The following is a 22,497-nucleotide window of genomic DNA, read 5'->3' on the forward strand; positions in this document are numbered from 1 at the left end:
ACCCCTCAGCTTCTGACATTCAAGTGAAAACAAGCCAATTTTGTCCATTCTCTCCTCATAGATAATACCCTCCAAATGAGGCAACATCCTGGTAAACCTTTTCTGTACTTCTCTACAGCCTCCTTCTGGTAGTGTGGTGACCAGAAATGAATGCAATATTCCGAATGTGGCCTAACTAAAGTTCTATACAGTTGCAACATGATTTGCTAATTTTTATACTGATACCGATAAAGGCAAGCATGCCATATGTTTCTTGACCACCTTATTCACTTCTGTTGACACATTCAAGGAACTATGGACCTGTTCGCCTAGATCCCTCTGCATGTTAATACTACCAAGGGTTCTGCCATTTACTGTATACTTCCCTTGTGCATTAGACCTTCCAAAATACATCAGCTCGCATTTGTCTGGATTAAATTCCACCTGCCATTTCTCTGCCCAACTCTCCAGTCTGTATGTATCCTGCTGAGTTCTCTGGTAATCCTCCTTACTATCCGCAGTTCCCCCTATCTTTGTGTCATCCACAAACTTACGAATTACATTTATTAAAAATATTATAAGCTACAAGGGTCCCTGCACTGATCCTTGCAGAACACCATTTGTCATAATCTCCAGTCAGAGAAACACCCCACCACTTATTTATGATTTATGATTTAATCATTTATGATTAAGCCACTTCTGTAACAATTTTATCAGGTTACAGTGGACCCCATGTGACTTCACCTTTTGTATCAATGATCTTGTCAAAGGCCTTGCTAAAGTCCATGTTGACAACATCTACTGCCCTGCTGTCATCATTCATCGTTGTCACTTCCTCAAAAAACTGAACAAGTTTGTGAGACACGACCTCCTGGTACAAAACCATGCTCCCTATTGCTAATAAGTCCATATTTTTCCTAGGAACTTGTCTACCTTAACTGTTTTCAAAACACCCAACACCACCTACTTTTTATATCGACATGCCCGAGAATATCAACTTACCCCTCTTTAGACTCCCATCGACCATGTCGTTTTCCTGAATGTCAATGCAAAGTATTCGCCAAGGACCTCACCCACTTCCTCTAACTCAATGCATAAATTCACTTTTTTGTCCTTGAATGGATATAGCCTTTCCCTAGCTGCGCTCTGGCTCCTTACGTATGTATAAAATGTCTTGGGATTTTTCTGAAACTGTTTCATTTCATGGCCCATTTTAGCACTCCTGACTCCTTGTTTAAGTTCTTTACAGCTGTGTTTATATTCTTCAAGGACTCTATCTGTCTTCAGTTTCCTAAACCTTACGTATGCCTCCTTTTGCTTTTTGACTAAGCTCACAATTTCTTTTGTAATTCAAGTTTTTTTTTGGTGTTTTTTTGTCCTACAGCAATGAAGACAGGCTCTTTGGTCCAAACTGGTGCATCCATGCTAACCCCATTTCCCGGCACTTGGCCCATATCCTTCTAAACCTTTCCTATCCATGTATTTGTCCAAATGGCTTTTCACTGTTGTTAATGTACCCGCCTCAACTACTTCTGCTGGGCAGAGATAGTAGGAACTGCAGATGCTGGAGAATCTGAGATAACAAGGTGTAGAGCTGGATGAACACAGCAGGCCAAGCAGCATCAGAGGAGCAGGAAGGCTGACATATGGCGCACTGACCTCTACATCGCCGAAGCCAGACGCCAGCTCTCCGACACCTCCTCCTACCGTCCCCTTGATCATGACTCCACCTCCGAGCACCAAACCATCATCTCCCAAACCATGCACAACATCATCACCTCAGGTGACCTCCCACCCACGGCCTCCAACCTCATCGTTCCCCAACCCCGCACCGCCGGCTTCTATCTCCTTCCCAAAATCCACAAACCTGACTGCCCTGGTCGACCCATTGCCTCTGCCTGCTCCTGCCCCACCGAACTTATCTCCACCTATCTCAACTCTGTTTTCTCCCTCTTGGTCCAGGAACTCCCTATCTACGCCCATGACACCACCCACGCCCTCCACCTCCTCCAGAACTTCCAATTCCCCGGTCCCCAACACCTCGTCTTTACCATGGACGTCCAGTCCCTATACATCTCCATTCCCCATACAGATGGCCTAAAGGCCCTCCGCTTCTTCCTGTCCCGCAGGCCCGACCAGTCCCCCTCCACTGACACCCTCATCCACTTAGCTGAACTCGTCCTAACGCTCAACAGCTTCTCTTTCAATTCCTCCCACTTCCTACAGACAAAGGGGGTGGCCATGGGTACCCGCATGGGCCCAAGCTATGCCTGCCTCTTTGTAGGTTACGTGGAACAATCCCTCTTCCATACCTGCACTGGCCCTAAACCCCACCTCTTCCTCTGTTACATTGATGACTGTATTGGCGCCGCCTCGTGCTCCCACGAGGAGCTCGAACAGTTCATCCACTTCACCAACACCTTCCACCCCAACCTTAAGTTCACCTGGACCATCTCTAACACCTCTCTCACCTTCCTGGACCTCTCTGTTTCCATCTCGGGCAACCACCTAGAAACCGATATCCATTTCAAGCCCACCGACTCCCACAGCTACCTAGAATACACCTCCTCCCACCCAACTTCCTGCAAAAATGCCATCCCCTATTCCCAATTCCTTCGCCTCCGCCACATCTGCTCCCAGGATGAGGCATTCCACTCCCGTACATCTCAGGTGTCCTCGTTTTTCAAGGACCGCAACTTGCCCCCCTCAGTGGTCGAGAACGCCCTCCACTGTGTCTCCCGCATTTCCCGCAACTCATCCCTCACACCCCGTCCCCACAATAACAACCAAAAAAGAATCCCCCTCGTCCTCACGTACCACCCCACCAACCTCCGGATCCAACGCGTCATCCTCCGACACTTCCGCCATCTGCAATCCGACCCCACCACCAAAGACATTTTTCCCTCCCCACCCTTATCTGCTTTCTGGAGGGACCACTCTCTCCGTGACTCCCTTGTCCACTCCACACTCCCCTCCAGCCCCACCACACCCGGCACTTTTCTCTGCAACCGCAGGAAGTGGTACATCTGCTCCCACACCTCCCCCTCACCCCCATCCTAGGTCCCAAGAAGACTTTCCACATCAAGCAGATGTTCACCTGCACATCTGCCAATGTGGTATACTGCATCCGCTGTACCCGTTGTGGCCTCCTCTACATTGGGGAAACCAAGCGGAGGCTCGGGGACCGCTTTACAGAACACCTACATTCGGTTCACAATAAACAACTGCACCTCCCAGAGCAAACCATTTCAACTCCCCCTCCCATTCCTCAGACGACATGTCCATCCTGGGCCTCCTGCAGTGCCACAACGATGCCACCCGAAGGTTTCAGGCACAGCAACTCATATTCCGCTTGGGAACCCTGCAGCCCAATGGTATCAATGTGGATTTCACAAGCTTCAAAATCTCCCCTCCCCTACTGCATCCCAAAACCAGCCCAGCTCGTCCCCGTCTCCCTAACCTGTTCTTCCTCCCACCTACCCCTCCTCCTACCTCAAGCCGCACCCCTATTTCCTACCTACTAACCTCATTCCGCCCCCTTGACCTGTCCATCCTCCCTGGACTGACCTATCCCCTCCCTACCTCCCCACCTACACTCACCTTTACTGGCTACATCCCCGCCTCTTTGACCTGTCTGTTTCCTCTCCACCTATCTTCTCCTCTATCCATCTTCTATCCGTCTCCCCCTCTCTCCCTATTTATTTCAGAACCCCCTTCCCCTCCCCCATTTCTGATGAAGGGTCTAGGCCCGAAACGTCAGCCTTCCTGCTCCTATGATGCTGCTTGGCCTGCTGTGTTCATCCAGCTCTACACTTTGTTATCTCTACTTCTGCTGGCAGCTCATTCTATATGTAAATACGTTGCCCCTCAGGTTACCATGTATTCTTTCCTTAACCTGATGTCCTCAGCTCCTTGATTCCCCAGACCTGGGAAAAAGACTGAGTGCATTCACCCTATCCATGTCTCTCATGATTTATACACTTCTTTAAGACCCCTCCTCAGTCTCCTACACTCTAGAGAGGAAAAGTCCTAACTTGCCCAACTTCTCCCTTTAACTCAGTCTCTTGAGTCTTGGCAACATCCTTGTAAATCTTCTCTGCGCTCTTTCCAGTTTAATAACTTCCTTCCTGAAGCAAGGTGAACAAAACTGAAAACAATACTCCAAGTGTGGCCTCATCAATGTCCTGTACAACTGCAACATTAACTTCCCAAATTCCCAACTTCTATACTCAATGCTCTGTCTGATGAAAGCCTTCTTCACTGCCCTGTCTACCTGTGACTGCACTTTCAGAGAACCGTACACCTGAACTCCTAGGTCCCTGTCTTCCACTACACTCCTTAAGGCCCTACCATTCACCATGAAATTCCTACCTTGATTTGACTTTCCAAAATGCAACACCTCACACTTATCTATATTAAACTCCATTTGCCATTTCTCAGCCCACTTCCCCAACTGGTCAAGATCCTGCTGCAATTTCTGATAACCTTCCTCGCTGTCCACGATACTGCCTATTTTAGTGTCACCCGCAAACTTACTAATCATGCCTTGTACATTCTCATCAAAATCATTGATATAGATAACAAACAGCAATGGGCCCAGCACCAACTCCTGAGGCACACCACTAGTCACAGGCCTCCATAAGACAAGCATCTTTCCACTATTAGTCTCTACTTCCTACCATCAAGCCAATTGTGAATCCAATCTGCCAGATCTCCCTGGATTCCATGCAATCTAACAATCCAGAACAGCCTGCCATGTAGAACCTTACCAAAGGCCTTACTGAAAACCATATAGACTACATCTACTGCCCTGCCCTCATGAACCTTTCTGGTTACTTCATCAAAGAACTCTGACAAATTTGTGAAGAATGATCTCCCATGCATGAAGTCTTGCTGACTACTCCAAATTAAACCCTGTCTTTCCAAATGCCTGTATATCTTATCCCTCAGAATCTTTTTGAGTAACTTACCTACCACAGATGTTAGGGTTACTGGTCTATAATTCCCAGGTTTTTCTTTGCAGCACTTCTTAAATAAGGACACAACATTCGCTACCCTCCAGTCTTCTGGGACTTCACCCCATAGCTAACGATGATGCAAATATATCAGCCAGGGCCCCTGCAATTTCTTCTCCAGCCTCACGCAGGGTTTTTGGATGTATCTGGTCAGGACCAGGAGATTTATCCACTTTCATACATTCTAATACTTCCAACACCACCTCTACTGTGATGGACTGTCCCCAAGATATCGCCACTAACTTCCCCAGGTTCCCAAGTCTTCATGTCTTTCTCCATGGTAAACGGAGGAGAAATATTCATTGAGGATCTTGCCCATCTCCTGGTGTTTCACACATACATGTCCACTTGGGTTCTTGATGTGTCCTATTCTCTCTCTAGTTATTCTTTTTCCTTTCATATACCTCAAGAATCTATTTAGATTCACCCTAAACTTCTCAGCCAAAGCTATCTCATGCCCCCATTTTGCTGTCCTGATTTCCTTTTTCAGTAAACTCCAGTACCCCCTGTATACCTCCAGGTTTCCTTTGATCCCAGCTGCTTGTACCTGAGCCATTGCCTTCTTCTTTTCCGACCAAAGCCTCTATCGCTTGTTGTCCAGGGTGTTCCCTGTTGTTATCCAGGGTTCCCTACTCCTGCCAACCTTACCCTTCACCCTCATAGGAACATATAGATCTCTAGCTATCACACTTTTAAAGGCCTCCCACTTGCTGGAGCTCCCTTTGCCTGCTAACAAACTGTTCCCATGAACCCCTGCAAGCCCCTGCTTAATTCCATCAAATTTCACCTTGTACCAATTTAGAACTTAAAACTGTGGACCAGGATAGTTCTACTCCATAACTATTTTAAAATTATTAGAACTATGGTCACTGGTCCCAAAGTGCTTCCCCTCGGTCACCTCAGTCACCTGTCCTGCCCCATTTCCCAAGAGTAGGGTGAGTTTTGCCCCTCCCCGAGTACAACCCTCCATATACTGCTTGAGGAAACCTTCCTGAACACATTTAACAAATTCCACCCCATTCTAAGCCCTTAACACTATGGCTGTCCCAGTCTGTTAGGAAAATTAAAATCCCTCACTATGACAACCCTATTGCTCCTGCAAGTCTCCCCAGTCTCCCTGCATATTTGTTTCCTGAATCTTACCATCCTTATCCTTCATTTTCACAGTAACAGCTGGTCCTGAACTCTGATCAACTGGCCTGTAAAAGATTCCCACATGACCAATGTGGATTTACCCTCGAATAACTCTCCCCAGTCAACATTCCCCAGTTCCTAACCAATAGTACAACTCAGTCAAAGTGACTGCACCTTTCCTATTCCTGACCTCTACCCATATGGCTTCATTGGATGAGCCCTTCAAGGTGTACTCCCTTGGTACAGTTGTAATATTCTCACTAAACAGTAACACAACTTCCCCACATTGCTTTCTATCTCGCCTGAGATCGGAATCCCGGAACATTAAGCTGTCAGTCTTGTTTCTGTCTCTCTCAACCAAATGTGTCTAATAGCTACAACACAATAGTTATCTGTATTTATCCAAGTTCTAAATTCATCCATCTTACCTGTCATGCTCCTTAAAACAAATACAAAGGGGTTGCTAATTGGGGTGAAATAGAAGTGGAGATTTAAAACGAAGGTAAATTAATGTGTGGACTCGATGAAGGATGTACAAATAGATTCCTTCTTCATGTGGAAGGTATGTTTGGGGCCTTGGATAGTGAGGAGGGGTTTGGGGAATGGACAAGTTTTTTTTTAAGAGGGAAAATTTTAATCTTAAAAAATGTGTCATATGAGTGAATTAAAGCCCCTGATTTTCATTTCCAGATTGGATGCATAGAGGCAGAAGAAATTCCAGCTTTGCAAGCACAATTTTTAAAAATGGCCAGCCACTTTTTGCATTTTCGGTCCAGTGGAGGGAAGGGGCATGGTGGGTGAGTGGCTGGAATAGCAATTGGGCTAAACCACCCAAGGGGCTGCCAGTTCCTAAGGGATGGGGTGGTTGGAGGGGTGGCTGTGCAGGGTGGATAACCAGCCTCCACTCTGGCACTGTGATCAACAGTTATAAAAAAAAGGATAGAAACAAAATCCCTTCTGCTCTTGCCCTTTCCTGACTTTCCATGCCCCATCCATTCCGACCCATGTCAACTAATGTTTAGTACCTACCCCCAGATCCCCCCATGCATTCCATGCTCATGTTTAATTCTGTAACTATGCTCCAACAATCCTTCAGTGCTCCATGCCGATGTGAGCATATATACACATCTCCCATGGCACCCATACCCCTATTGTTGCCCTATGACCATCTACCCATTCCAAAGCTACCTAATACTCCATGTTCTCAATCATTGACACAGACTATTGTAGTTACTAGGTCAACTCAATTCCAACTCAAGCCAACATATGCCCACCTATGCATCACATTCTGCCCTATCTTTCTGATTTGTGCCCTACCCCCTCCATGCCAATTCACCCAGTAGTCATTAATAGGAATGCATCAGGAGGCATGCTGTTAGAAAGTAAAGTTATGGCTTTATTAGTGCTGCTATTAAACAATAAACACTCATTGATACAAACAAAACATTCAATACAACGGGCTCCACTATGGACTGAAGATTATCAGAAATCTCGTCTCATTTTTGGCAGGTTTCATGCAAGGATTCTCTCTGTGAGGCTTTACCAAGTTTCTCACATTATCCTCCAAAACTCTTCTCGTTAACCATACACCATCCTATAGTACCCCATCCATTTGATTCCCTCACTTGCCATGGACAGAAATTCTCTTCACTGCTGGGAAATCCCAGTTTCTCTAGTGCCAGTGCCCTTTCAGAAATCCAAACCATGCACCAACATTGGCAGTGAGTAGTTTCCCTTCACAGTTCCAGTATGGATAACATTACAAACAGAACAGGTCCTTAGTAAAGCATGCAGACAGCATTCACATCATACACAAATGATGGTTTGACATACTCCTCTATACAGTGGGACAAGGACCTCTCCAAAAAAAGGAAGGCCATGGAATGCCTCCACATGGACCTTTGACATTGGGACCTTTCTCCAATGAAAGCAGCACCAGTCAGGTTTACCAAGAGATAGGAGAAGATTGTAAGTGCTGCATGTGTATTGAGACCTTGCCTGTCTTCTTAGATTATCTTTGTACTTTGTGCCCACAGGTGTCAATTTTAGAAGGGCACCTGTGATTAATTTTGCCTCATTGAGATGTCTATCTTCAATCTGAAATGGCCAATGATATGGTCAACGTTGCTTATGATCCAGTATTATACAGAGTTGGACATTTCACATGCACAATACTAATGATTACAAATGACTTCAGCCTGTCCTCTGCAAGTGCAAGATTGTTACATTTCCCCCTTAAAGGGTCCTGTAACTTTTAAATGGAGCCCGCAGGTTGGGATAGCAAAAAGAAAGCACTTAGTCCATGCACAGCAGGTATGGTCACAGCCATTTCTCATTCACAGTTTGAGTTTCGGAGTTGAGTGAATATGGCAAGAACAGAGGCTATGCCTTGAACAGTGAATTACATGCTCAGCCTGATAATCAATGGGCCCTCCAAACTCCATGCCCCTTTTATTTTCTGGAACTGCTTGGACAGGCCATCACTGCTGGTTCTCATATTGTGCCAACACTCCCTGGAGTTGAAACTGTAACTCTGATCCCTACCCTGAGCACTGGCCATATGGCTTAGTCCTGCCAACCATGATGCTGCACACTCCCCAACCCATTTGACCTTGGTTGTGGTTCCTGCCAATAACAGCTCTCAAACTTACCATCTTCACCAAACGTGTCTCTTCTGCAGCTGAGGTTGCTGCCTTCAATCTCCAGCATAGACTTGCCCCTCTTTTCACTCACAGCAATGCCTGCTGATAACTCTTTTGACTTCATTCTGCTCAGCCTCAGGATTGACTGTTGCCCACCCTTCTCTAACCAAAAAGGACAAACAGCCCTATCTGGTGACCAACCAGACCTCGAGTCACCTCCATGCAACTCCCTGACTGGTATTCTGTGAATCCTTTTTGCTTGCACTGGACCTGCAATGGCCCACTCGCCAGAGTGTAGTGAGATGGCCCACCAACCTTGGATATCCAATGTAGATGACTGACCATGCCCAAGACCCTGGCCTCTGATTGTAAGATGCTCTTGACTGACTGTACTGGGAGCCCCTAACAAACCACATCTCCCATTGAATTGATGGAGGACTACTTCCCATCAACTTTGAGACATCGCTGTTTGGTTGAAGTGTATGCACTGTGTTTGCCCCATAGGCTGCTGGTTCATGCTACAGGTATAAGATTGTCATTGCGCAGTGCCATTCAATAATGTGTCCACACCCTTGACTGATGATTGCTTACAAGTATGATGAACTGCCTCACTCTGTGCTAAGCAGTGCAACAAGACTGGAGTGCTCATGCTGAGGAGGTGAAGTGCCAACAGGCAAGGCAGCGCAGGGATACTCAGAACATTGAATGAAGCATAAAGTGAACAGAGGATCGCTGAAATGCAGCCTGGTAAAATCCATAAAATGGGTTCCCCCCCTCCCCCACCAAAATGCGAAGTGTCCTGGCAGCAGCTTTGCAATGAGAGGTGCTCGTGTACTCAAGTGCAGTGTTGAAGTGCAGAATCATAATGTAAGTGAATTGAAGATGTGCGAAGAGGGTGCAATGAGACTGGTATTTGTCACATGCCAGGGTCTGTGCAGAAAATGAGATGTTGGTACTAGGTGTTTGGGGCAGCTAGCAGCGAGCTAGAGTTGCCAGGTAAATGCTGTGAAATATACCGCAGAAATTATTGCTGTCTGTTTGCCATCCAGCGGGTGGGAAAATGAGAAACTGCATAAACATGAGGTGAGATGAATTATTAACGAGATGTTAATATGTGCTAATGCATACAAATAGGTCTGTCACCACGCTATTGTGAGAATCCTGTCATGCTGTTCAGCACTAGGTTAGAAAATAGAACATCAAGGAGGTGCTCACTGACCAACCTGTGATTTTTCCAACTTTCTGTCCATGGCCGACATCGTTCAGTGGCTGGGAAAAATGTACCCATTGAATGTTCTTCAGTTTATGAAAGCAATCATTTCAATTAAATCCTTAATCCCAAATTAAAACAAACATGTCCACTCTGTTTTTTTTTCTGAAGAAGGGTCTAGGCCCAAAACGTCAGCTTTCCTGCTCCTCTGATGCTGCTTGGCCTGCTGTGTTCATCCAGCTCTACACCTTGTTATCTCTTATGTCCACTCTGTTAGCAGTTTGAGCTGTCCAGCACAGCACGCTTTGGCCACCCCATTATGATTGTAGTGATTGTAATGAGGTCAGCCAGGTGGACAACATAGAATATGTGTTCCCTGAAAGGGGCTGTTAAACTGGTCCAATCAGGGATCCCTTCCTGACAGAAACAAATGCCATGTGGGAAACAAAAGGGCTGTTGCAGCCAGAATTGAAACCCTTTTGGACCCAATGAGAGCAGATCATGGGAGAGGATGGCATTTTATTATGGGGAGCAAGAGTGACCGTCCCAAGCAAAGGACACTGCCAGATACTGGCTGAACTCCACCAGTCATCCAGGGATTTCCAGAATGAAGATATTGGTGGGAAACAATGCAAAGTGGCCAAGATTGGATGCAGACATAGTCTCATTGGTGGGGCAGTGCCCAGAGTGCCAACAAGGACAAAATTTACTGCCAGCAACTCCTCCACATTCTTGAGAATGAGTCCAGGGTTTTCCTGGCCAATTACAGGTCAGCTATGCCAGTCCTTCCATGGGTTCAATGTTCTTAGTCATTATAGAAGCCATCTCAAAGTGGTTGGACGTATGTAGAGTTCATTCATCAAACACGGGGCTGACAATAGAAAAGCTGTGAGAATCTTTACAATAACTGGATTCCCTGAAGTATTGGGCACAGACAAGTGGCCATCATTTACCAGAAAGAAATGGGAGTATTTTCTAAATTCAAATGGCACTTGGCATTAGGGACAGCTCCATACCAACCTTCAACCAATAGTCTGGTATGGAAAGAGCAGTCCAAACTTTGAAGACAGACATAAAGAAAGCCTACCTCTTCACTTGATACCAAACTGTTCCAGTGCCTGTTTAATTATAGAACCACCTCTCACACAACTACAGAGACAGATTCAGTTTGTTGATGGGGAGAAAACTCCACATCAGGTTAAATCTGATCTTCCTAGACCTGGGGTGGTTGGGGGATCAATTGGTATTGAGACCACCAATGCCAGGCACAAGACTCCTGTAAGCAAGCGAGATAGTTTACTTCAGGGGATGAAGTTTGGTGCCGAAGCCAGAGAAATGGCCTTGTATGCATAAGAGGCATGGTCGACATGAGGTCAGATCCTGTGGCGTACGAAGTTCGGGTAGGTGAGGAGGTCCTGACAAGCATGTGGACCACATGAAAGCAACAAACTTGCAAATAGGGCAGGAGCAAAACATACAAAGTCCCTCAGAACCTGTGGGATCTCCCCCATCTGTCTAGCATCAAAAAAACCTAGGAGTCTGAGATGGACATGGCAAATGTCATAGGCACGAGGCCTTTACCACCTGAAGAAGTGGATGGATTTCTTCCGAGATGCTTCGGGTGCAAGAGGCGGTCTATGGCCCTGTACACACTGCCTGTATCTGAGGCAGAGTCGGAGGATCCAGTCCCAGTGTGAAAACGCCCCAGGACTGGCTATAAGACAAAGAATAGGCTTACGTCCCCGCACTTAGAAGGGGAGGGATATAGTGATTGTAACAACGTCAGCCAAGTGGACTTCATAGAATATGATTTCCCTGATTGGAAAAGGTTAACAGCCCCAATCAGGGAGCCCTGGCTGACAAATACAAACAGGTGTGTCAGGCGTTCTGTTCACTCTGACAGCTGGCTTTGGGGAAGCTAGACCATTGTCAAGTACGATGCAAGTGTCAATAAAGGGTGACTTGGTGATAGGATACTGACTTCTGTGGAGTTATCTCAATGATAATCGGGGAAGTCGTTACGGAGTACAAAGCCATAAATGGCTTGTCAACAGGAATGCTAAAATGCCAATCTCTTTTAAGTTTATACATTGTATGGACCATTCCTTCACAGCTTTGACAGTCTTAATCATCACAGAAGCTAATGGAAAGGGTTTTCAACCTTGCGGTCAACTGACACTAGTTGGGCAATTATCTGCTCACTGATGTTCAGTTCAAATTCAGTCAGGATATTCAGCTGCTGCCGATAAGGCCTTAGTCCAAACTTACACAAAAGAACTGAACTTCAGAGGTGAGTTTAGAGTGATTGCCCTTGACGTCAAGGCACCTGACCATACATGGTATCAAGGAGCTGGAATAATAAATAAGAATAAGAAATATAAAAGAAATAGGAACAGGAGTAGGCCATTTGGCCCCTCGACTGCTACACCACTTAATGGGATCATGGTGATTCGACATTCCTCATGTCTACTTTTCTGCCCTTGTCAACCTTGATTCCCCGATTGATCAAGAATCTATTTATCTCGGTCTTAAATATAGACAAGGGCTCCGCCCCTACACTCTCTGTTGTCAGGAGTTCCAAAGAGACTCAACTACCTGAGACAAGAAATTCTTCCTCAATTCATTCTTAAATTGGAGCCCTTTATTCTGAGACTATGCCCTCTGCTCCTAGACCTACCCTTGAGGGGAAATATGCTGTCCGCATTTATCCTGTAAAGCCCCTTAAAAATCCAATAGGTTTCAATGAGATCACCTCTCATTCTCCTAAACTGTAGTGAGTAAATCCCAACCTGTTCAGGCTTTACACATAAGACAATCCCTCAATACCAAGGCTCATCCTCGTGAACATGCTCTGAACTGCCTCCAGTGAAATTATGGAACACTGCGTACAGTACTCCGGATGTGGTCTCACCAGCACCTTGTACAGTGGCAATACGACTTCCCCACTCTTACATTCCAACTGCCTTGAAATAAGGGCTAGCCTTCCTAATTACTTGTGTGCTAGCTTTCTGTGTCTTGTGTCCAAGTACACCAAGTCTCTTTGTGTTGCAGCTTTGCGCAGTTTTTCTCCATTTAAATAATACTTTTCTTTTGTTCTCTCTTGCAAGATAAACAACTTCACATTTTTCCTCACTATATTCTGTTTTCCAACTTTTTGCCCACATACTAGAGTAAGATTGGGGCCGGTCAAGGACAGTAGTGGGAAGTTGTGCGTGGAGTCCGAAGAGATAGGAGAGGTGCGAAATGAATATTTTTCGTCAGTATTCACACAGGAAAAAGACAATGTAGTCGAGGAGAATACTGAGATACAGTCTATTAGACTAGACGGGATTGAGGTTCATAAGGAGGAAGTGTTAGCAATTCTGGAAGGTGTGAAAATAGATAAGTCCCCTAGGCCGGATGGGATTTATCCTAGGATTCTCTGGGAAGCTAGAGAGGAGATTGCAGAGCCTTTGGCTTTGATCTTTATGTCGTCATTGTCTTCAGGAATAGTGCCAGAAGACTGGAGACTAGCAAATGTTGTCCCCTTGTTCAAGAAGGGGAGTAGAGACAACCCTGGTAATTATAGACCAGTGAGCCTTACTTCAGTTGTGGGTAAAGTGTTGGAAAGGATTATAAGAGATAGGATTTATAATCATCGAGAAAGGAATAATTTGATTAGGGATAGTCAACACGGTTTTGTGAAGGGTAGGTCATGCCTCACAAACCTTATTGAGTTCTTCGAGAAGGTGACCAAACAGGTGGATGAGGGTAAAGTGGGTGATGTGGTGTATTTGAATTTAGCTAAAACGTTTGATAAGGTTCCCCATGGTAGGCTATTGCAGAAAATACGGAGGCATGGGATTGAGGGTGATTTAGCGGTTTGGATCAGAAATTGGCTAGCTGTAAGAAGACAGAGGGTGGTGGTTGATGGGAAATGTTCATCCTGGAGTTCAGTTACTAGTGGTGTACCTCAAGGATCTGTTTTGGGGCCACTGCTGTTTGTCATTTTTATAAATGACCTGGATGAGGGCGTAGAAGGATGGGTTAGTAAATTTGCGGATGACACCAAAGTTGGTGGAGTTGTGGATAGTGCGGAAGGATGTTGCAGGTTACAGAGGGACATAGATAAACTGCAGAGCTGGGCTGAGAGGTGGCAAATGGAGTTTAATGCGGAAAAGTGTGAGGTGATTCACTTTGGAAGGAGTAACAGAAATACAGAGTACTGGGCTAATGGTAAGATTCTTGGTAGTGTGGATGAGCAGAAAGATCTCGGTGTCCATGTGCATAGATCACTGAAAGTTGCCACCCAGGTTGATAGCGTTGTTAAGAAGGCGTACAGTATGTTAGGTTTTATTGGTAGAGGGATTGAGTTTCGGAGCCATGAGGTCACGTTGCAGCTGTACAAAACTCTGGTGCGGCCGCACTTGGAGTATTGCGTACAGTTCTGGTCACCGCATTATAGGAAGGATGTGGAAGCATTGGAAAGGGTGCAGAGGAGATTTACCAGGATGTTGCCTGGTATGGAGGGAAGGTCTTATGAGGAAAGGCTGAGGGTCTTGAGGCTGTTTTCGTTAGAGAGAAGAAGGTTAAGAGGTGACTTGATAGAGCCATACAAGATGATCAGAGGATTAGATAGGGTGGACAGTGGGAGCCTTTTTCCTCGGATGGTGATGGCTAGCATGAGGGGACATAGCTTTAAATTGAGGGGTGATAGATATCGGACAGATGTCAGAGGTAGGTTCTTTACTCAGAGAGTAGTAAGGGCGTGGAATGCCCTGCCTGCAAAAATAGTAGACTCACCCACTTTAAGGGCATTTAAATGGTCATTGGATAAACATATGGATGATACTGGAATAGTTTAGGTTAGATGGGCTTCAGATTGGTTTCACAGGTCGGCGCAACATCGAGGGCCGAAGGGCCTGTACTGCGCTGTAATGTTCTATGTTCTATGTTCTATGTTCTATGTTCTACTTAACCTCTTAATTTCTTTCTGTGAACTGTCCATACCCCTCTCACAATCTGCCTTTCTATTTTTTTTCTTGTTGTCTTCAAATTTGGCAGCCACACTTCTTTCTTCCACGTGATTAATATATATATATAAATAGTTGCAGCCCCAGCACTGATACCTGTGGAACTCCACTGGTCACAGGTCACCAGCCTGATAACAAACCCCTTATCCCCACTCGCAGTTTCCTGCCCATGAGCCAATTCTCCATCCATACCAATATAATACCTCCAATACCGTAGGCTCTTATCTTGCAATTTAACCTTTGTAAGGTACCTTGATGAACACTTGGTAGAAGTCCAAAAGCAACACATCTACTGTTTCTCTTCTATCAACTCTGGTTGAAACTTCCTTGAAAAACTCTAAATTAGTCAGACACAACTTCCCTTTCACAAAGCCATGATTATGATTATAGATTGCTGTATTTGCTTTTACATGCTCTTATTATTTGTTGAGCTATAGTCTTTCCTGCAGGGTAGCCACTTTTTGAAAGTCTGTACAGTGCTCCGACCAATGTCTTCCTTCCCTTGCTGTATTCTTTTTCCTTTGCCTAAATGGACTCTACAACATCCGAACCTAGATCATCTCTCACAACTGTGTCATTTATTCATCTCTCATTAGCAGTGCGACCCCGTCCTCCTGCTTTCTAAAAGGTCAAGTATCCCTGAATGTTAAGTTCCCAGATTTGATCACCTTGTAACCATGTTTCCATAATGGCTCTGAGATCATATGAATTTACTTCAATTTGCATAGTCTGTTTATCCAGCTGATTCAAGATGTTATGTGCATTAAGAATCAGAGCCTTTAAACTTGTTCTGTTATCAGGTTTCCCTATGTTCTTATGGTTCTTTGATGCTATATTACATTCACACATTCTGTACCTTTCTTCTGTTTTCCGGTAACGATTGGCTGAATGACTAACCTGCAATCCTACCTTCTCCTTTACCTCTGATTCTGTAATTTTCCATGCAATTGAAACCTCCCCAACCCCACTCCCGAAACCAAATCACAATTTAGTTTGAAGTCTGATCTACAGCCCTAGCTATGCGATTCATCAGGACTCTGGTCCCAGCATGATTCAAGTGGAATCCATCCCATCAGAACAGGTCCCTCCTTCCCCAGACCTGGTGTTGTTGTCCCATTCATTTAAATTCTTTTCTCCAGCACGAATCTTTGAGCCACGCATTTACCTTTTTAATCTTGTTGTCCCTGGGCCAATTTGCTTGTGGCTCAGGTTGTAATCTGGAGATTATTACCTTTTTTGGTTCTGCTTTTTAATTTAGTACCCTGCTGCTCATATTCCTCCACCACAACCTCTATTCTCTTTCTACGTATATCATTGGTATTGTGGACCATGACATCTGGCTCTTTCCCCTCCCACTTCAAATTCACCTGCAGCCCAGTTAAAATATTCTGAACCCAGACACCAGGCAGACAACGTCCTTCGGGACTCTCGATCCTGGCTATAGAGAACAGTGTCTATGCCCCTGATAATACTATTCCAAATGGATGAGTTCCTTGATTGTCAGTTGTCAATCTCCCCGAACAGGCTGCAGTGCCTTGACTGAGGATCCACCATCTTCCACTTCCCAGGGAACACTAATCCACTCTGTTAATCCCCTTAAATCTTGTCTCACCATCACTCTCTCAAAATTACCCCCTACTAGCATAGGCTTGCATGTCTTCAGATTTCACTTCCTTGCCTATCTGCAGTTTAGTGTATTAATCCACTTTAGCTCTGGACAGGGAAACCATCAATAATATCACATTTAATTCTGTTTCCTCCCACTCCCTGCTGGTCATGTAAGTAAAGATTTGACCCAAGGTCTCCTGATTTTCTCTCGTGCCATTTCAAAAATTCTAGTTTTAGTTTCTTCTCATCCTTGCCAGTTACTGTTGAATTCAATATTAGTTCTGAACGGGTTAATGACTGTGTTAATCTCGTGATGTTAGACAGTCTTGGGTGGGATTAGTACTCTGGATCTCGAAGGTGTCAATGTGTCAGCTAAATCCCCCAATAATCTTACCAACAATCTTTAACTGGCAAATGCAAATGATTATCATGCAATAAACTACATCTTAAGACAAGAGCCTCAAATTGTTAAGACTCACTGGTCACTCCTCTACTATTGTGAATTATATAGACTCTGACCCAATCAAGGAAAGATTTTTTGGCTTGTTCTGTTCAATTTCTGGTTAACGGTAACTCTCAGGATGTGATAGTAGACAATCCCATTGAATATCAAGGGGACATGTTTACATTCCGTCTAATTGGAGATGGTCATTGCATGGCAGTTGTATGGTGCCAATGTTACTTGCCACTTTTCAGTCCAAGCCTAGATATCATTCAGGTCTTGCTGCATTTCATCATGGCATCTTTCAGTATCTGTGGCATTGCAAAAGATGCTGAACATTGTTCAATCATCAGTAACACTTCTGACCTTATGATGTAACATAGACAAAACAGCTGATATTGGTTTGGCCTAGATCATAACACTGAGAAACTAGGGCTCTCTTGTGGTGTACTGATGGTGTCTGTAGAAAAAGAGGCCCAGGTTCAAGTGTGTAATAACATCTCTGAACAGGTTGTTTAGAACAATAGGTTAAAAAAAAACAAAAAAAAGGGACACTCCTGTGCAGATGTCCTGGAGCAGAGATGACTGACCTCCAACAACCATGACCATCTACCTTTGTGTCATGTATGACTCCAACCATTGTAGAGAAACCGCCACCCCCCACCACACCTCCCCGATCTCCATTGACTAGTTTTCTATGGTTCCTTGATGCCACATCCTGTCAGACATGGCCTTGATGTCAAGGGCAGTCACTCTCATCTTCCCTTTAGAGTTCAGCTCTTTTGTTCATATCTGAACTAAGTCTGTGATGAAGTCAATGGCTGAGCAGCCCTGGAAGAACCCAAACTGAGAACCTGTGAGCAAGTTATTGCTAAGCAAATACTGCTTGATAGCACTGTTGAAGGCCTGTTCCATCACTTTAATGATGATCGAAAACAGACTGATAGGGTGGTAATTGGCCAGGTTGGATTTATTCTTTTTGTGTACAGGACATAACTGGGCAATTTGCCTGGTAGATGTCAGTATCATAGCTGTAAAGGAACAACTGTCTCGGCTTTTGCTTTGTGCAGTCTTTCAGAGACCAGCTGGTTAATTAATTGTTTTCCCTTTTAAAATGGCAACCATTTAAATTCCTATATTTGTGTTCTAGAGGTAAAATCATAATATACATTTGACTAAACCTGACTGGCTTACAGTCAACCCATTATACATCTTAATCTTCACTTTTGGCAACTATGCTTCTAGTGGTCTGTGCCTTAGAATCTGGATTTTTAAAATTTATTACGCATAGGATATGGTATTGCTGGCTTATCTGGCATCCCTCGAGAAATTAATGGTTTTGTCTTCTGTTGAGTCCATTTGATGTAAGTCCACTCACAACACTGTTAGGGACGGAATTCCAGGATTTTGACCCAGCAACAGTGAAGAAACAGTGATATATTTCCAAGTCAGGGTGGGGGTGGTGAATAACTTGGAGTGGAAGTTGCAAGGAAGTTCCCATGTATCTGCTGCCCTTGTTCTCTGGATGGCAGTGGTTAAGCAGTGCTGCTTGATAACAGTGCTGATGATCACTTCCATCACTTTACTGCTTACTGAGATGGGATTGATTGGGCAGTGACTAACCAGATTAGATTTGTCCTGCTTTACGTGTATAGAACATACCTGGGTAATTTTCCCACATTGTCATGTAGATGTCAGTGTTGTAACTGCATTGGAAATGCTTGGTATGGGCCACTGCGGGTTCTGGGGCAGAAGTCTTCAGTAATATTACCAGAATGTTATCAGACCCCACAGTCTTTTCAGTATCCAGTACCTCCAACTGTTTCTTGATATCAAATAGAATTGTCTGAAGTCAAGTATCTGTGATGCTGGGGGCCACTAGAGAAGGCCACGATCGTTCATTTACTCAATACTTTTGGCTGAAGATTATTGTGAATTCTTCAGCCTCATCTATTGCACTGTCTGCTGGGCTCCCCTGTTATTCAGAATGCGGATGTTAATGGAGCATCCTTCTCCAGTGAATTGTTTGATTGTCCACCACTCATCACAACTAGATGGGGCAGGGATTATAAAGCTTAGATCTGACCTGTTGGTTGTAGCACTACCATTAGATTTTGTTGGATTCAGATTTCATCCCCTGCAATGGTGGGTTTTGAACCCATGTCCCCACAGTTATGGGGTTCTGGATTATAAACCAAATGACAATATTACTATGTCACCATCTGCCCTATAATCTGTAATCACATATAGGAATTAACTGATCAATCTTGCCACACAATGGAGTACCAACAACAATTTGTATTGTACTTTTATATATAATAATACTGGGGGCTGTTGTGGCATAGTAGTAGTATCCCTACCTTTGAGCTATGAGGTCTGGGTTCAAGCCCCATGTGTCCCAGCAGTGTGTAATAACATCTCCAAACAGGGTTATTAAAAAAAATCTATGTAATAAAACCTCCCAAGATGTTTCAAACTGGATTATTATAAAGCAAAATGTATGTTAAAACAGTTAATAAAATGTTTGGCCAAGAGGTGGAGAATCTGGAAGGTTGAAAAGGAAGTAGGTATGGAGAGGGATTTAGTGAGGACATACCAGAGCTTACAGCTCCCTCATACATGGAGGAGCAATTAAAATTGGAGATGCTCAAGAAAGCAGAATTGTAGAAATACAGATGTCATGGAGAGTTGTGGGGCTGGAGGAGATTGCAAAGATAGAGTATTGGGAGATCTTGAAAAACGAAGATCTTGAAACTTGAAAACAAGGTTCAGGATTTTAAAATTGAGGCATTGCTTAATCAGAAGCCAACATGGTCAGGGACCACAGTGTTGGGGGGGAGTTTGACTTGGTGCAAATAAAGATGTGAAGATTCACCTTACGTTTCTGCAGCCTAGTAGTAACAAAGAAATGGTTAAGGGTTCTAAAAAGCTGATGAGCATAATTACTTACCTGGATAGATATCTTGGAAATGTTGGACAAAAAGATACTAATTTAACTCTGTAACTAACAAACTGCCTCCTGCCATCATTTTACGAATCCCCTGGTTGGAGTTCTGTAGCTTAAAGGGACCAATATCAGCAGCGTGCAAAGTGGGAATTTCTTAATGATGTCAGAGTCACTTAGAGCCATAGAGTCATATAACACAGAAACGGACTCTTTGATCCAACCAGTCCATGCCGAATATAATCCCAAACTTAACTAGTCCCACCTGTCTGCTCCTAGCCTGTATCCCTCCAAACCTTTCCTGTTCATGTACTTATCCAGATGTCTTTTAAATGTAATTGTGCCCGCATCCACCACTTCCTCAGGAAGTTTATTCCACAAAAAACCAAGTAATAAGAGGTGGAAGGGAGCAGAAACCTAAAGCCCATTGTGAAGATAATGCGTGTATAGATCAAGCTGTAAATAAAGATTCTTGGAGAATGGTCCATGAACTCCAATAGCATTACTTAGGGGGTCTGAACAGTGTTATACCCTAAACATCTAAAATATCCACTGACCTTTAAACAACTTCTTGGACCCCTGATTTGATGCAATTACTCCCCATGACCAAACTCTGTACACCTGCTAAAAATACCTGATGTGCAGAGTCTCCTTCGTCCAATTATGTCCCAACCTGACCTAAATGCTCCCCCCCCGATTGGTATCCCTCAAAAAGGCCTGATGAGTCACTAACCTGACATCCCCGTCCCCCCCCCGCAACCTACCTATCCATCTCTCCCATCTGCCACAAACTTGCTTGCCACTTTGCAAATTAACTTACCCCCTTAGACTCTACCCACCTGCTACCTTACCCCCTCACCCACTTGCAATCCTATTGATCTACCTATGTATCTCAGTCACCCTATTCATTTATCCCACTCACCTCAACCACCAAAATATTCTACCCATTCATTCACCCCCTCACCCATTTACTCATTCACTAATATTCAGACCAGACATTTAAAAATTTACAGCAGACAGTGTCTGAGAAAATAGCTACATCTTCTTGCTGACCTTTTCTGCTGGTCTCTGTAAAGCAGGAATTCTACTACATTGAAAGTCAGAAATATTTAACAATATCCAAGCAAACTGATCTTTTTCTGTCTGTTCAACATCAGTTTCAGCAGTTCCAATGCTGCAGAAGAGTTAGATCCATGTTTAGATTCTTCCATATCAGGTTTCTGCCTAAACCATTGCACTAATATGGGTTAGGTCAAATATGTATCTCATGTGATTGTGGTAAACTATCCCTCCTTGTTTTTCCTAACATGTCTGTAGCCTTCAACACAGTTACTCATAAAAGCCAAACAGCCAGGAAATATTTTAAGTTCAATAAATCGAGTCTGTCAGGAATAAATTATATGATAAAGAAGTAAAGCTGGAATGACTCACAACATTAGGTTTGCCAAAGTAAAAGAAATATGTGTAGTTTTTGAAAATTCATTATCAAAGGAACATTAAAGACATAGAGAGCGTGGATTCGCTAGATGACAACAGGGATGGTGAGTTATACCAATGAGGAGACGTGTGATACACAATCACTAGTTCCACTGGAACAGAGAAGTGAAAGAAGGAAAATGATGCGGATATTTAAAATTAAGAAATATGTTGAATAGGAAAGTTATTTCCTATGGCTAAGGAGTCAGTGATAGAGAGTCAGCAACATGAAATATTTTAGAAAGGGTTAAAATAAATGTCTTTACTCAGAAAGATTTAGGAGAATGGTAGGCTGTGTTACAGCAAATGGTTGAGACAGAAATCATTATATCTTTTAGAGGGAAATTGAACAAATCTTTGAAACATAATTCTACAAGTCTATGGGGAGAAGGTGAAGCAACATGAGAGGTTGAACAGCTTGATTTTGAGCTGTAGGTTTTTACAGCTCTGTAATCAGACAGCCCTAATTAAGAAGATACGCAAGCAAATTACACTTGAATATGGATATTCTGAACCACAACACTGAAACTGGTTAATAATTCATAATTATTCAGTTGGAATTTGCCTAAAAATTGTTGCATTTTCTAATTAAGATATATTTTGTTTTGTACAGCAATGGAATGGAAAGGATACAGCATTGATGGTGACAAGGGTGGTTAACCACAGACGTTTTTCTGCCACTGTCAGTGTGGCAGATACATCACAGAAGACTACAAGTAAATATAGATGTGTGATTCGCTCAGAAGGAGGCTCGGGAGTGTCCAACTATGCAGAACTAATTGTGAAAGGTGAGCCACTGCTAATGTGTTCTTATTGAAACCACTGAAGCACAAATTGGATAAAAGCAATAGAACGTGTTATCGCAAGTCCAGTAGAGTAATATAGTTTGTTGGTGTGTGGAAACTTCCATTGCCTTGGTTCAGTAAAATAGCTCTGATATTTGCATATATATTGTATTCATGTTATTATCATTTGATGAGGTGCCATGTTGCATGCAAATAATTACAGGTGCAAAGAGCAAAATGTTTGCAGATG

At 43.9% G+C, this 22,497-nt stretch overlaps 1 protein-coding gene across 1 annotated transcript in view; it reads left to right on the forward strand.

Moving 5' to 3' along the window:
* ptprt (protein tyrosine phosphatase receptor type T) overlaps positions 1-22,497 on the forward strand; it is a 928,020-nt gene that overhangs the window by 253,935 nt on the left and 651,588 nt on the right. Inside the window, exon 6 of the mRNA XM_048608556.1 lies at positions 22,076-22,250. Coding sequence (XP_048464513.1) covers positions 22,076-22,250 — 175 coding nt within the window. The remainder of the gene's footprint in view (positions 1-22,075; positions 22,251-22,497) is intronic.

The sequence above is a fragment of the Rhincodon typus genome, chromosome 19 (assembly GCF_021869965.1).
Source record: "Rhincodon typus isolate 14 chromosome 19, sRhiTyp1.1, whole genome shotgun sequence".
Taxonomy (NCBI): domain Eukaryota; kingdom Metazoa; phylum Chordata; class Chondrichthyes; order Orectolobiformes; family Rhincodontidae; genus Rhincodon; species Rhincodon typus.